Here is a 16,292-nt window from a genome sequence, read left to right as displayed (position 1 = left end):
CCTGTTTAGAACATATACGACAACATGTGAAACTTCGGCCCAAAGAAATTTACGCAACTTTTGATCATGGAGCATCGCTCGAGTGGCTTCTACTATAGACCCGTTCTTCCTTTCAGCTAGACCATTTTGTTCGGGAGTATATGACACAATTGTTTCCTTCTTGACACCTTCCTTTTTCCAAAAGTCAATGAATTCATTTGAATGTATTCTCCACCATTATCGGACCTGAATATTTTGATCTTCTTCTATGTTTGATTTTCAACCAAAGCTTTGAAATCCTTAAATGTTTCGAAGGCTTCATCCTTATGCTTCAAATAGTATATCCTTGTATTTCTTGAAAAGTCATCAATGAATGTGATGTAGTAGAGATATCCACTAATAGAGTGCACAGGCATTTAGAAATGAATGAGATGGAGGATGTCAGTGGTCTTGTTTTTACTAGAGGGGAATGGTCCCCTTGTCATTTTTCCACTAGCACATCCTGAAAATACTCCATCATGTTGAGCTTGAACCTTTGGAATCCCTGAGACCAAGTTCTTTGATTTCGGAAGAGCATCATAATGAATATGAGCCAACCTTCGGTGCCATAATTCGCTTAGATGATTTGTATTATAAACCAATGATAGTAGTGGTCTTCCGGTGACGCTGTAGAGTCCTTCATATCTTGCTCCCAAAGTGAATGCATCTCTCATAAGTGATCCAAAAAGCCAAGTAAGAACCGAACCTTTGATATTTTTTTTGAAATTTATTTATGTGATTGATTAGTTGATTATACATTTTATTGTCACTAAATTTTTTCAATTGTTTTTTCTTTATTTTCTTATTTTTTTTCCAATTTTTAATTTAATTGTTTCTACATAGTAATTGCTCCATTATAGTATTCAATTTTTTTTTACCAATAAAATAATACACAAATCTCATATATATATATATATATATTAAAAAAAACATTATGTTATTTAATATATTATTTTATTTATTTTTGAATTTAATCTTATTTTCAATTCAAAACATGTTTCAAAAAACCATAACTCATTCATATAACATTTTTTTAAATTAATAAATTTAATTAAAAGTAGAAAGAACATAACTATTTTTGAGTTAAATTTTAACATTTGATCTCTAATTACAACTAAAAACATTCTAAAATATTAAAACTTAAATCTTTACCATCTACTTATTAATTATTAATAATTAAATTAAAATTAGAAAATCTCTATTTCAAAATAAATATAATTATTTAATTAACACTCCATAATAAAGTTTTAATTATCTCTACCAAAAAATAATAAAAAATCAAATTTTAATGTATCATAAATATTTAAAAAGTAATATAAATAAATAAACTAATAAAATAATACAAAAATCAAATTTTAATGTATCATAAATATTTAAAAAGTAATATAAATAAATAAACTAATAAAATAATACAAAAATCAAATTTTAATGTAGCATAAATACTTAAAAGCTAATATAAATAAATAAATAATGATTTAATATATACTTTTTAATTCTTTTCTATTAATCATTATTTTGGTTTCCTTTTCTTATTTTATTTTATTTTTTATTTTTTTCAATTCAACCACAATATTATATTATCTTTTTTTAAAACGAGAATTGCACATCACACTTAGAGCAACTTTTAGGTGTACATAGTCTTGCTTGAGATTCGACACAAGATTTGTGAGGAAAAAAATCCCACCTAACTATTGAACTACATCTTCAAGACTAAATCGAAATTCATTTTACCTTTCAATCTATCAAGTGTCTAGAAAGCTCAAACCTTTTAAAGTACAAATCTCTTTTTGAAGTGCAAACATTCAGACTTAACTTCCAATCTATCAAATGTCTAGAAGACTCAAACCTCTTAAAGTACAAATCTCTTTTTGAAAGGCAAACCTTCAAAAAAAAAAAACTTACACACTCTAGAAACTGATCCCTCTTAACTTTTAATACATCTAAAATAAAAATAAATCTAAATTAATTTATATTCCTTTTACATCTTATCTCCTCTTAAATATTTCTCTTTATATTAAACTGCAATATATTAACCTTGGAATTTCTCTTTATATTAAACTCTGAAATACCCTAGATATTTCTCTTTATATGAAACGCTGATATATTTGATTAGATATATTTACATCACTCCTGTGGGACTGATATATTTATATCACTCCTGTGGGACTGAATGAAGCTGGGGAAAGGAATGAAAAAGTTCAGGGGAATAGAATGAGAAGGGTGAAAAAGGCAGCAAATAAACTTTCTAGTTGAAAAGTCCCACGAACCTTAACGACAAACAAAAACTCCAATCTCACATAATATCAAGAGGGATTCCATCAATTATGATCCCCATCTTTTCAAATATCTTTAGGATCCAGAACTTTACAGTACTTCTTTGTCTTATTTGTTGTTCATGATGTGACATTCACCATGCTTCGGTCGTTAGAATAGTTTCAAACAAAGGTTCGGGTTCATGCTTGTAATAGTAGAGTGGGTTCATGCTTGTAATAGCATTAGGAAGGCGATCACCGACCCATGATATCCCGGACTATAAGAATGGAGCCCCTTCCAGATGTATGACTGGACTGTCACCCTTTCTACCCGAATTTTTCTGACCGCATCGTCCGCTTACTGGAGTTTTCCTTAATGGCCAGTTGTTGCGAAACGAAACAAATCACTGCTAAGAAGCCGTGAAAGATCTTGGAGTTTAAAGAAATGTAAATAAATGATAAATTTAGTTAGAGGTGGATCGACTTACGGAAGAGGAAGAAAACAAGCATTTCGTTTTCGGCTTTGATAGCTGAATTTTCAGCGGCAGTGTATTTAATACAGTGCTGTTCATGCTAGTTGAGAAAGAATTGAGTTGCTTCTTCAATCCCCAGAACCGTCTAGGAATTTAATCATCCTGTTGCAGAAATGGTAAGATATTTTTTTCTTTTATTTGCCAGGTTCTGCATGTATGAACGTGAGTCTGCGTGCCAAGATTTGCGATGAATATCCGTATTTTGAGTACGGATCCGGACTAGTTTAATCATCTATTTCTTATTTTTCCGTGAGACGAATCGACGGAAATATATCATTATTTTTCTTGTTGATTTTTAATTTGTCTGTTCGGACGTTTACGAAAATTCTAATTTATGGAGGGCCTTTCTAGTAAAGGTTGTGAATTTTGCTCTTGGAAGGAGACTAGCAAAAAGAAAAGATGGGCTAAAATCTGAAGTTTAAATGATATAGAGATACAAACAAATCTGTAAAGTTTGAATGCACCTAAAAAGGGCTTGTCTGGTAAAGGCTGTTAAATTTGCTTTTGGAAGTAGATGATAAAAAATGAAAAGACGTTTTAAAATATGGACATTAAAGAATCCAGACAGAAACAAATTTGTCAAGGTTGAATGCACCGAGATAAAAAAAAAATATTTTAGAACATGGAAAAGTTTAGAGAATATCTCAGCAGTAGACGTTGATCAATTTGTTTATCATTTTACAAAAGTATGCTTCGTTGATTCTGCATTCCACTTGTAAAAGAATACAAAGGAATTCAGTCTCGATCGTGGTCAATCTTGCAGTAAATGACTCACCCCACAAAATGATGAAAAGAAGCGGCCACTGAATGAATCTGAGATCGATTCTTGGCCTTGCCAAAACAAATGAAGATGTTTAAAAGAACATTCGAAGCACATAAACTACTGCAAAACCCAAAAAAATACCTACTACAAGAGAGTGGAATTGATCTCTTACACTTGCTGTATATCAAATATAAGAGAATGTCTGATGTATATAACATAATGTCTGATATATATAACAATTGGATAGGCGTAGCTCTAACAAAGGATAGCTGCCGCAGCTGGGAAGATAAGGATGCCTACGTAAGCTTACAACTGATAGTAGTTGGCTGCATTGAAAAAGAACCCTCCCTGCCCCCAAAATGTAAGGAGTCCTCTGATAAGAAAGAGTAGAATTGATCTGTTAGACCTGCTGTATATCAAATACAAGGGAATGTCTGCCATATATAACAATGGAAGAGGCCTAGCTCTAGCAAAAGATAGCTGTTGCAACTGGGCAGATAAGGACGCCTAGGTAAGATTACAACTAATTGTAGTTGGCTGCATTTGAAAAGAACACTAGACCCCCTTAACTGAAATTTCAGAAGTAAACAAAGACAAAAATGGATCTCAACAACTAGGCCTGTTAATGTACTCAAGTACAAACTCTCATAAGTAGAGAGGAGAGAGAAGGAGAAAAACACACAGGGAAAAAAAACTCCTCCCCAAAAGAGAGAAAACAAAATAAACAAAAAGTGAAGGTAGGACTCAAGATGACCTCCCAAGGACAACTTACTTTATCTGAAGCATTTATTGTAATTGAAGAAAATGAAGTGCTGCCCAAGATTTAGTGAAGATGTCTGCGACTTGCTCTTCATTAGGCCAATATTCCAAGCTGAGAACACCATTTTGGATGAGTTGTTGAATGAAGTGCATGTGTTTTGTCCCTTGATTCTCCATTGGGTTGTGAGAAATGTATATGGCACTCTGATTATCACATGAAGGAGTAGAAGGATGTTCCTGTTGAATGCCAAATTTTGTCGTTAGTTGTCAAAGCCAAAGAACTTCCTAACTAGCAAGAACTATAGCCTGATATTCAACTTCTGCACGAATTGTGATATGAGCAGAACCAAGGCGATAGAAAAAGCCGAAGGTGGACTTTTATTCATCAACTGAACCAACCCAAGTAGAGTCAGTGAAACCCACAAGCTGAGAAGTACCAAAGGTGTACTAAATACCAAAATTAGCTGTAGAATGTGCTTCGTTGCCTTCTAGTGATTCTCATGAGAATCTTGAGAGAATGAAGAGATAAGCCCAACTACAAAAGAAATGTCAGGATGTGTTTGAGTCAAATGCAGTAGACTCCCAACCAATTGCCAATACAGTGAAGGATTAATGCATGATGAAGAGAAACTAATAGAAAGGGTGGCACTTGATTGAAATGGGGTAGGTGCAGGATTACAATCAACCATGCCAAAGCACTAAAATAAATTGAGTGCATACTTTTGCTAAAAAATGGAGATCCTTTTTGAAGATTGAAGAACTTGTGGACTAAGAAATAATGCAGAAGACCTAGATCTGTCATATCAAACTGCTCCATCAACTCTTGTTGAACACTCTATGTCATGGATGAATAACTCCTGAGAATTAAATCATCCACATAATAACCAAAATCACGAGATCAGTGGCTTGCCTTCCAGTGTAATTCTATTGATCATAATGACATTGATTGAACCTTGAAGTAATTAGAAAGCTACCCATTTTCTCATACCAAGCTCGAGGAACTTGTTTGAAATCATATAGTGAATATCGAAGCCTGCAAACAAGAGAAGGATCCTACACAAAACCAGGAGGTTGTTCTATGGAGATTTCCTCATGTCAATCACCAAGCACAGAAGCGCTTTTCACATCCATTTGGTAGATTGACCAGTCTTGGGAGGACACAAGAGAAAGCACATGAATTCTTCTTGGCAACAGGAGCAAAGGTCTTAGAATAATCACTTCCTTTAACCCATGAAAATCCCTTGGCCACAAGATGTGCCTTATGCTTGTCAACAAGGCCATTTGCTGCATATTTCGTTCTATAGACCCATTTACACATGCAAGCAAGATCCTATGTGTGATTCTTTAATAAAGAAGAATACTCCTTTGTCATGGCTAAATCCTGTTCAAATATCTCAATAACATTAAAAAAATGTTATGAATCATCTAAAATGGCATCACTCAAAAATGAGACACCAATTGTTTATAAATTATGACTGATTATGGTGAGGGTCAAAGGTAAAATAACCGAAATTAGTTGGCTCATAGACATACCTGACAAGCCTGTTTTTCTCATTGAAAATATTCCTCATGTGCTGTCCTTGATCAATTTGTTCCTATTTAGGCTGCTCATGTTCTATTTATGTTGATGGTAGATTTTCTTCTAGCTTATTTTCATCTTCAGTAGTGTGATTTTGTAGCAACAAAATGTTCATCGTCTTCTTGTTCTACAAAAATTAAAATGACAACATGATCTACACCATTGTTGGCATGACAATTTGTGGGAGTAGGAGACAATGTGGAATTGAAGCGTTCATCAACATGGATAGCCCTTTGAAACAAAACATTTTTAAAAATAGGATCAAATAACCTATATGCCTTCCTATCCTCGTAGTAACCAACAAATATTAGTGGTTGTCTCTTCTTTTCCATGGGTTTGTACTTTTCATTTGGAATTAAAGCCCTCTTTGGACTGCCAAACACCCTAAAAGTAGAGACATCAGGCTTAATATTGGTCCAAGATTCCTTTGAGTCATATGCAACACTACCCTACGAGGCATCCAATTTTGAATGTAATTGAAATAATTCACTGCTTCAGCCCGGAAAGAAGGTGCCATGTTCTTGCACTAATCATGCAATTTGCCATCTCCTTCAGTGTCTAGCTCTTTCTTTCAACAATGTCATTTTGTTAAGGGGTGTAGGGAGCAAAGTGATCATGTTCAACGCCATGTTCTTTACAAAAATACATGAATGTCTGATTGACATACTGCCCTTGACTATCTATGTGACAAAATTGTACATAATGATGAAAGCCTTAATACACAAGGTACAATGATCAATCCAAGGGCCAACGTCTAGGAAGGTCACCACTGTCACCTCAACAACCTATCCTTTACACTTTAGGTGAGCTCTTTTTTGACTCAAGGTGGGGGGGTATCCATACTAGCATTACTAAGGGTAAGCAATCAATCACAAGGTGACGTTGAGAGCAGTCTTAGTAAAATGGGGTTTGGAGTTTTTAATATTTTTTAGAACAAGTGATGGAAGAACATAGAGATTAGTGCCAAATCCTACTAGGGCAAAGGAGTCAAGGTGAATCAAATGGCAATGAAATCAAGAAGCAAACCCTCCAAGGAGTTGGCTTATTTGCTTCAAGGATTAGGGTTTGAGACTAGAACCACGAAGAAGAGTAATCCCTTACCCAATCAAGATCAACAATGAATTTAAGGTCTACAAGAAGGGGTTTCAATTGAAAACAACCTTCGTATTCCACAATTAACTATGACTTGATGAAATCACTTAATACTTCGGCCAATGAACCACAAGGAAGAGCAAAGCATGGTATCAAATACTCACCAAATCAACAAAGGAAGAATGGGGACAAACCTTAAACTTCTTCCTTCCAAGTGATAAAGATATCCTTCAATGTATTGATCATGATTCATGAAAGCCTTGTAGAAGACTTTGACATTCCACCATTAATCTGCTTGCACCAAAATAAAACCAAGTTGGAGAAGCTTCAAGAGTTGACAACATTCATCCACAAAGAAAGAACCCTTGCACCATCAATGCTCCAAGAAAAAATATGTCAACTAAGCTCCAACGAGAGAGAGTTCCCAAAAATCCAACCATGGATTCAAATGAGGAAGTGCATCTCTTTATGTAGACGATTCCAAACTTTAAAATAATAATATCTCATGTGATTCCTTAGATGTAGCCTACAAAAAGTAAAATATAACTAACTAATCTAACATAACAACAAAATAAAAGTGGTCTAGCCACATGTACAATGAACAAGATGAGATAAATCCCCCAGAAAAGGTCCTTTCCTCCAAAGGAGGATAAACGATGCCACAAGGTGCTACATATAGCCTCCAAAGGCTCTCTAACATGTGTAGATGCTCCATGAACCTCTCCAAAGTGCAAATCGATGCTCCTAAGATTCCGTCAAAGTGGGATACATGGGTTTTCAAGGTGGAAACATCCTCTAAATTATGCAAGTAGCTGCTGTGTATAAAAGTTCAACATTCTCTTGAAGAAATGTAGTCTAAGCCTCAAAATACAAGGTAGAGTGCCATCCCAAGCAAATGGTAGCCCAACATTCATGCTCCAATGGTAGGACTATCTCATAAAGTGTTTGAACAAGGTCTCAATAGGTGGAGCGACCTCATGGCATGGTTGAGTAAGGTCCAAAAGGCGGACAACTCCTTGAAATCAGCTCATTAGTCATCAGTCATGTCTCGAAACAAAGAATTTGTTTGCATCTCAAGTAGGATTTGTTAACAAGTCATGCAAATAACCTCCTTTAGTTACATAACACCGTAAGACTACACCATGATTGTCATTAGTGGTCCTACAGGGTGGGGGTGTTAAGCCCTCCAATCAAGTGAAACAATGCTCATAAAAATCAACCAAGGATTCTTCCAAGGGATATCCATGCCCCATATTTAAACCATGACGTCACCATGAAAAGTGAAAGTTTCATTCCACATTGTCAATATACCCTAACAGATACTATAGCGCATGAGAGCTTGAGAATCTTGTCATGCACATGTGTGTTCGAGATCAGCAAAACAACCAAATTGAAGTTCTTGAAAGAGCATATTTATACTACACTTATTGTTCAAGTGAAATTATTCTGATCTACCCTACTATAGCAAGTTCAGGGTGCTGCTTCTAGGTAAAACTGGATAGCTACTGTAACTACCTGAGAAACTTATCAATCCAACATCGTTTTCTCCTATGTTTGATCATTATAGAGAACAGAGAAATGTCAAGATTCAAATATTTGCTGGATTGTTGATTTGGGGTAGCATCGGATGTGCTCTAGCCATGAAAATTGGTGGAGAGGCTAAAAGCACATGAGATCTCCAAGACCCATAAATGGTTTGGACAGATTCTACCCAGTTAAGGAGATATTAAAATAATTAATATTTTTAATGGAGTTCTCAAGTCTAAATTTAGGAAAAAGAAAATATTAATGGGTATTAGTATAAAACTGGGTTAGAAGGTTCTAAATGACATGGATCAAGCCGAATCTAATCTTAGCCGTTGGTTAGAGATGTAATCTCGGCCGTTGAAGGACCAACAGGAAAACTATAAGAGGAGGCTTGAGGGCCAGTTGGAGAATACACCAGAGTGATCAGTCATCCGATTTTCTAGAGTAGGGTTTGCTAAGAGAAATCAAATCAGTGATCAGTTGCAGCGAGGGGCAGTGAGTACGAGGCAGAGATAGTGCCAAGAGACCAGCGCAGAAGCAGAGAGAGGCAGACGTTGATCCAGAGGGAGCCACGCAGAGGCAGAAGGAACTGCGCAGAGGCCAGAAGGGCCTGTGTCATCCACATAGAGGTTGTAGGAGTGACGCAGAGGGCCGTAGAGGCTGTGTAGAGCCTCAGAGGGTTGACACAGTGAATTTTGGGCTGACGCAGAGGCCAGGAGGGTTGACGTTGAGCTTTAGATTGTGCTGGAGAGGGTTTCGTGGGGCAGAGTTTCCGAATATCTGCTTTTGAATAGAGAGGTATTACTACCGGATTATTTTCTCTATCGGGTGAGCCAGTTTGGCACCCAGTTGTACTCAGAAAGACTGCATAATAAAATAACCCTTAGAATTGTTGCACCGATTTTCCCAAGTTGGGTTTTTCCGGGGACGAGTTGTCCAAAAATAACAGTGTCACTTGTGTGTTTGTTTATTTCTTTTAGCTGTTGATCTGTAGATGGTTGAGACTGTATTGTGTTTATTTCAATATTTATATGGTTAAATAACTTGTTCGTAATTAACAAGTAGGCGAAATAAACCAGAGAATACAGATAAAATTTCTAACTGGTAATATTTAGAAATTTCAACATGGTATTAGAGCATTGCAGATCACAGGAGAGCTGAAGGCACTAGCCGAATCAGAGTATTTGCAGTGGAAACAACTGTCCTGAGTGACAGAAGCTGTTCCTAGCAAAAAGCGGCGGAGAAGGGTTGACGCAGAGGGACTGCGTCATCAGTGCGAGCTAGAAAGAGGCCAACGCAGAGGCTGAAGAGAGTAGAATAGGCTCACGAAGAGTCACGCAGAGACCAGGAGGGTTGACGCAGTTGGCTAATGGAGCAATTCAGTCAGTGTCGGGATTGCGCAGAGCCTAGTGGCTTAGTCCTTTAATTGCTGGGGCATAGGAAGCTGTGGGAAGATTGCGGAGAGTGAAGCTGGTGGGGTGCTGTTGTTGCCGAGACAGAATAGTACCTAACAGGGCAAAACCAAGGTAGAGGGAGTCGCTACCTAAGCGGATTTCTAGCCAAGAAATCCAGATCAGTGTTGCAGGGAGATCAGAGAGGTGCGACTCGACAGTTGGCAGGCAGATTTCCAGGAGGGAAATTGGGACTCAGAGGGAGTCTAGTAGAGAACTTCCAGAGGGAAGTAGTGACTCAGAAGGAGTTGAAGAGAGAACTTCCAAAGGGAAGTAGAGACTTAGAGTAGTCAAAAGGAAGAGCAGAGAGATGGCCATGAATGGACTGAGGGATCAAGACATGCTGGACGGGGCGTCCAACTTTGTGGTATGTAAGGCCAAGATCATGTCCATTCTAGATAGACATCGCATCAAGGCCTTCGCCTTGAGAATAGTGGCTATCCCAGTTGACCCTGCTGACAATGAAAAGTACGAGGAAGCAATGGCCAAGGCGAAATGCATAATCCTTGATGGGGTCAAGGATCATGTGGTCCAACATATTGCCGAGAAGGAGACAACAAAGGAATTGTGGGACACCTTGAAGACGTTCTACCAACATACTTCCGTGCAGAGGAAGATGTTACTAGATAATTAGCTAGGGTCATACTAGATGCAAAAGGGGGAGCAGATAGATCACTTCCTCGGTAGATTGAAGGAGATCCGGGACCAACTGACTTCCATAGGGGCCACGTCGGATCAAGAGTTGATTGTGAGGATTGCTCTAAATGCAGTCTCTGAGGAGTGGGAGGCATTTGTCCAGAGTATTTTGGGCAGAGAAAATCTTCCAGATTGGAAAGAATTGTGGGCGGCTCTTTGCTAAGAAGAGATCAGACGACTGTTCAAGACGGGAAGTAGCAGAGAAGGAGTCCGGGTCAAGAAAGAGGAGGAGGAGGATGCAGCTCTGGCATCTGCAGGGAAGTAGGAAAAGAGGAAGAAAAAGGACCTCTCCAAGGTAAAGTGCTTCAATTGTGGGGAACTGGGGCATTATGCGAACCGGTGTCCGAGGAAGAAGACTAAGGGAGAGGCGTTTGACTCCAAGGCAGCGCTAGTGAAGGCGGAAAAGGAGGTAGAGGAGGATCACGATTGTGCCATGAGTGCTCATGTACCTCTAGAGAAGAGGTGGGGAGACATCGAGCTGTAGTTAAGAAGACTACAGGCGATGAGGGGCAGGATCCTTGAGGCACCCAAACTCTTGGATTATACCTGGCTACGGGAGCCTCGAAGTGAGAGTAGCAGGATGGCAGATGTCGGTAGAAACGAATGCGGATGAAGCGGCAGAGAGTGCTGTAGTGCAGTAGTCCCAGGCAGTGCAGAGAGGGCTGCAGCAGTGCGAGAGGCACAAAGGAGGTTGCAGCAGTGCAGGATGGCACAAAGAGGTTTGCAACAATGCGAGAGGCAGGGAGTTGCAGTGGCGCAGAAGCAGTAGAGGGAGCACGAGATAGCGACAAAGAGAGCTTCAACATTGGGAGTGTTTCTAGCCTGACGGGGATGTCAGTAGTTGGGTGGATCAGTTACTTACTTCTCAGTAACTGAGTTGAAGTGCAGTAGCAGTTGCAGTAGCACGATGCAGCATGATGAGAAGAGAACTGCAGTGCAGATACAGTGTTGGGAGGAAGGACCAACAACAACACAGATGTAGAGGGAGTTGCAGTACAGATGTAGCAGTGGCAGTGGTAAAGACATAGGCAGTAGTACAGATGTAGCAGTGGCAGTGGTGAAGCCATGGGCAACAGTACATGATGTAGCAGTGCAGAGGATGTTGGGCGGGGAGTGTTGATTTGGGGTAGCATCGGATGTGCTTTAGCCATGAAAATTGGTGGAGAGGCTAAAGCACATGAGATCTCCAAGACCCAGAAATGGTTTGGGCAGATTCTACCCGGTTAAGGAGATATTAAAATAATTAATATTTTTAATGGAGTTCCTAAGTCTAAACTTAGGAAAAATAAAATATTAATGGATATTAATATAAAACTAGGTTAGAAGGTTCTAAATGACATGGATCAAGCCAAATCTAATCTTAGCCGTTGATTAGAGATGTAATCTCGGCCGTTGAAGGACCAACAAGAAAAGTATAAGAGGAGGCTTGAGGGTCAGTTGGAGAATACACCAGAGTGATCAGTCATTCGATTTTCTAGAGCAGGGTTTGCTAAGAGAAATCGAATCAGTGATCAGTTGCAGCGAGGGGCAGTGAGTACGAGGCAAAGAGGCAAAGATAGTGCCGAGAGACCAGCACAGAAGCAGAGGCTTGTGTCATCCACGTGGAGGTTGCAAGAGTCACGTAGAGGGTCGTAGAGGCTGTGCAGAGCCTTAGAGGGCTTACACAGTGAGTTTCGGGCTGATGCAGAGGCTAGGAGGGCTGACGCTGAGCTTCAAATTGTGCTGGAGAGGGTTTCATGGGGCAAACTTTCCGAATATCTGCTTCCGAATAGAGAGGCGTTACTGCAGAATTATTTTCTCTGTCGGGTGAGCTGGTTTGGCACCCAGTGGTACTCAGCAAGATTGCATAATAAAATAACCCTCAGAATTGTTGCACCGGTTTTCCCAAGTTGGGCTTTTTTGGGGACGAGTTGTCCAAAAATAACAGTGTCACTTGTGTGTTTGTCTATTTCTTCCAGCTGTTGATCTGTAGATAGTTGACACTGTATTGTGTTTATTTCAGTATTTATATGGTTAAATAACTCGTTCGTAATTAACAAGTAGGCGAAATAAACCAGAGAATACAGATAAAATTTCTAACGGGTAATTTTTAGAAATTTCAACATGGATGGCCTCTCCTTCACTTGTGGGCTGAGCGTGGGCCCAAGACTTGCAAATCAAGTGGGTTCAACGACCCATACTGTGATAATATTGCCAGTCCAAGCAATGTCTCCTATTACTGAAATTGCTTCTTTGTTGCCCCCCAAAAAAGTACAATACTGATCATCCCACCTTCTTATAATCTATGTCACAAGGTTCATCGAACTTTAACCTTGAGGTTCGAATTTTGGCGAACCTTAAAAAAATGTTGAGGTTCGACGAACCTCATCGAACCTCATAGCCATTGACCAAGTCCATAGATCAAAACTCATAACTTCATGTTACAACTCAAGCTTGTAATTCATCCTTGCAGTTTCCATGTCTGTGATAGCATTTTTGATGTTTACTGATGTTGATTTCTTAATATTTTATCCTATAATTCATTTTAAATTAATATATGTAGACGAACCTAATGTCGAACCTCATCAAAAAATTCGAACTCAAACCAAACCTAATCATTGTCGAACCCGAACTCGAACCCGAACTCGAACCCGAACCATGTGACATTGCTTATAATAAACTCAGCAAGCTCAGAAAAAGTATGGATATCAATGGAGTGCTCCTCTATATTCCCCAGTATTTCAGCAAATACCATTACTCAGGCCTTAAATTTTATTCTGGGACTTTGATGCTTCATGTGGAAAATTTATGGGTACATGCCATCACAGTCAAAATCTCCTGGATGTTGTATGAAGGCAAAGGATGGGGAATACTTTGAGTTTAACAAGCATAGGGTAAGGATTCCAATGATCAAAACATCCTTCTACTCCAATTATCTCCTTAAACACCTCATGATTTTTTGTGTAGGCTTTCTTAAAGAACTCTTAGAGTGGTCCTCTCTCATCATAACTGCACATTTATTTTTATAGTAATTACCCCAACTTGCTTTCAAGTTACATGTTGGACCATTTTTCGATTGTAGTTTTGAAGTGAATGAAGCCACCCACTTAGGGCGTCTAATTTTGGCAGTGTATTGATCATAAGTATTTGCAGAATGGAAAAGATTTATGACTAGTTGATGTTCTTTGTCATCGATTCTTCATTGAGCAGAAAGATTGTCAACAAAGCTTTGGAAAACCATGTATCCAAATCGTGTCCCTGAGTTTCCATGCTGGCACTTCCATTATTGTTTCTGTTCTCTAGCATGGCCTTTACTTGTATGCTTGCAACCTCAGCAATGAGTGTTTCTGTTCTTTGTGCAAATATCCGGAAGCTGCACCAATTCTCATTGATAACCCTTATTTGATATTGATGATGCCTTTCTAGAGCTATGGTACAGACCATCACTCCTGGCTTAGGACGTTGCAAAAATTTTGAAATCACACCTGTATCACCAGCTTGGGAGCATTGATTTTCAAAGTGCCATTTTCCAAAGCTCGAGACTGCATGCGTAGGGTGATTTTTGAAAGGATTTGACGAGGCTGTAAGCACCTTGAGGTATACAGCCATATAATAATTGACAATAGGATCATGAAACAAGCCTATGCAGTCACTGAGCAAGTGTTGATTAATCTGGTAATGGTTACTGAATCTAACATTGATATGTCTGGAAAGTGTTTCAAATGTACACGTAATCACCTGTCAACTAAGGTATCCTTCGTGGGGTTGAAAACTTGCCACATCTTCAAATTTCCCATGTTTGGCTTAAAACATGATTTTATGTGCCTTGGTTCGTTATAGTCGATTCTATACAATCGCTCACACTCGTCTTGGCATATTTCTCAACCTCTGAACTCTGCTATCGGGGCATGGGTTTCTTCCTAGGCAAATATATGTCATCTAGGGCCAGATTGAGGTTCTCTCTTTGTTCAAGCACAGGTTGGTTGGCATTTACCTCATCGTTCTCATGGTCAATTCTGTATTCATCAACACGTAGAGCAGTTTTGCAAGTTAGCTTATTTATATCAGGCCAAGACCGGGCGCAACTTACCTTGTGTCCAAGTGCATGACAATGACATCCATTGTCAACAACCAAAGAAGAGAATGATTCTATTTGTTTCTGGTAGGGTTCTGAGAAACAATACGTAGCAAGATGGATGCCCTACGCCTCTTTATCATTACGATCATCATCATAGACAGGCGAGCCTTCGAAACACATGATGTATGTCCTATTATTTTATCACTCAAGCTCAACTTGCATCTCCAAACTGCAGGGCATATTGTCGTGAGAGGTTGTGAGTCCATGACTCCATTACCCTCACCTTTATCATCGCCATTACAGCTCTGTTTGGATTTGAAGAATAGATATGATTGAGTGACTCGTCATTCTTGACTTCTTCCCAGGCAGAAAAAAGATACCAATGCCTTCACTAATCTCAGGGTTCTGTCTGTCTTCCTCCAAGCCATGATGATGACTATACTAACCCAAAACTTTGCTCTGTGGGAAGGAATTTCCTTTGGTACTTAGGATTTTCTTCAAGACATCAGAAACATGTTTGTCCTCTTCTGTTTGCCATAAGTTTCCCAAGTAAACTACATGATTAACACCTGGCTATTCCTTGGAATTAAAATTGGAGTGCACATGTAGTGTCACCGTTCTCTGTCCAGGGAGAATAATCAAATGAGATTTCTTCGATTTTAGAGAATTGTTCAAGTTCCATCTGATCTGGGATGTCACATGTACTTGGGAACTTGTTTTTTCTATCTTTCAGCTGCCTTTCTGTGTGTATTTCCAGAGGTAGATTGGCTGCAAAACAGGCCTGGTATGACAATTATCACTAATCTTGGATCCAGAAAGGATAGGGTCATCAAAATAAAACTTGTCACTGTTTTGGTGGGATTTGACAGCCAAATCAGATCTAACTCGGTTGCTTTTGTTTGTCCCCAAAAAATCAGAGTGAGAGAGACATGCTTGATTATGTTCCCACTCATTTATGATCTCCAAATTGTCTTCATCCAGCGCTTCAACATGTTGGGCAGAAGGCTGTGAGCATTTCTTTTGTATTTCAGAAATCAGATCAACAACAAAACTGTCATCCTCTACTTGGACCATATCATCACCACCCAACTCAAAGGGAGCATCAAACCACACTTCATTACCTGTGTTCAGGCTGCAATTTGATTAAATCACTAGATAGTTTATCATCATCCTCATCATGACTGTCCTGTACCTGTTTTACTGCGGTGGGACAATCATTGTGTATATCCTCTTTGGCAAGGACAGGGTTTGTTTTCGGGCCGAAAATTTTGAGAGGTTGTCCACAGAGTTCATTGTCCACGTTACTGCTTTTATTTGGAGTGCCTTGAGGTGCTTTGACAGAGGTTGGCTGCATGTATTTTCCTACAACATCCACTAGCAAATTCACTACTTCTATCTCTTGGCCATCTTGTTGAGCGTTAATTCTGTGGGATTGCTCTGGAAAGCCAACGAAGCATCATCGAACCTCTTTCTTCTTTGAACACCAAGCTCCAATATGAAATCTTTATCATAGAATTCCTCCAATACCTGTTCACAATCATAGAATCTGCAAAAAACTTTGATGA

General features: G+C 38.9%; 1 protein-coding gene across 1 annotated transcript in view; it reads left to right on the top strand.

Moving 5' to 3' along the window:
- Window positions 1-2,380: 2,380 nt before the first annotated feature.
- The window catches only part of LOC149141847 (uncharacterized), a 292,486-nt gene continuing 278,574 nt past the window's right edge, over window positions 2,381-16,292 (top strand). The window contains exon 1 of the mRNA XM_089448516.1: window positions 2,381-2,919. Within this exon, the coding sequence (XP_089304642.1) occupies window positions 2,917-2,919 (3 nt within the window). The 5' untranslated portion in view covers window positions 2,381-2,916. The remainder of the gene's footprint in view (window positions 2,920-16,292) is intronic.

This window comes from Pinus tabuliformis, chromosome X (genome assembly GCF_031772625.1).
Source record: "Pinus tabuliformis cultivar Carrire ecotype Pingquan chromosome X, CPIR1, whole genome shotgun sequence".
NCBI classification, from domain to species: Eukaryota; Viridiplantae; Streptophyta; class Pinopsida; order Pinales; family Pinaceae; genus Pinus; species Pinus tabuliformis.
The sequence above is the reverse complement of the archived record's forward strand: the minus strand, read 5'-3'. Positions and strand labels throughout refer to the sequence as shown.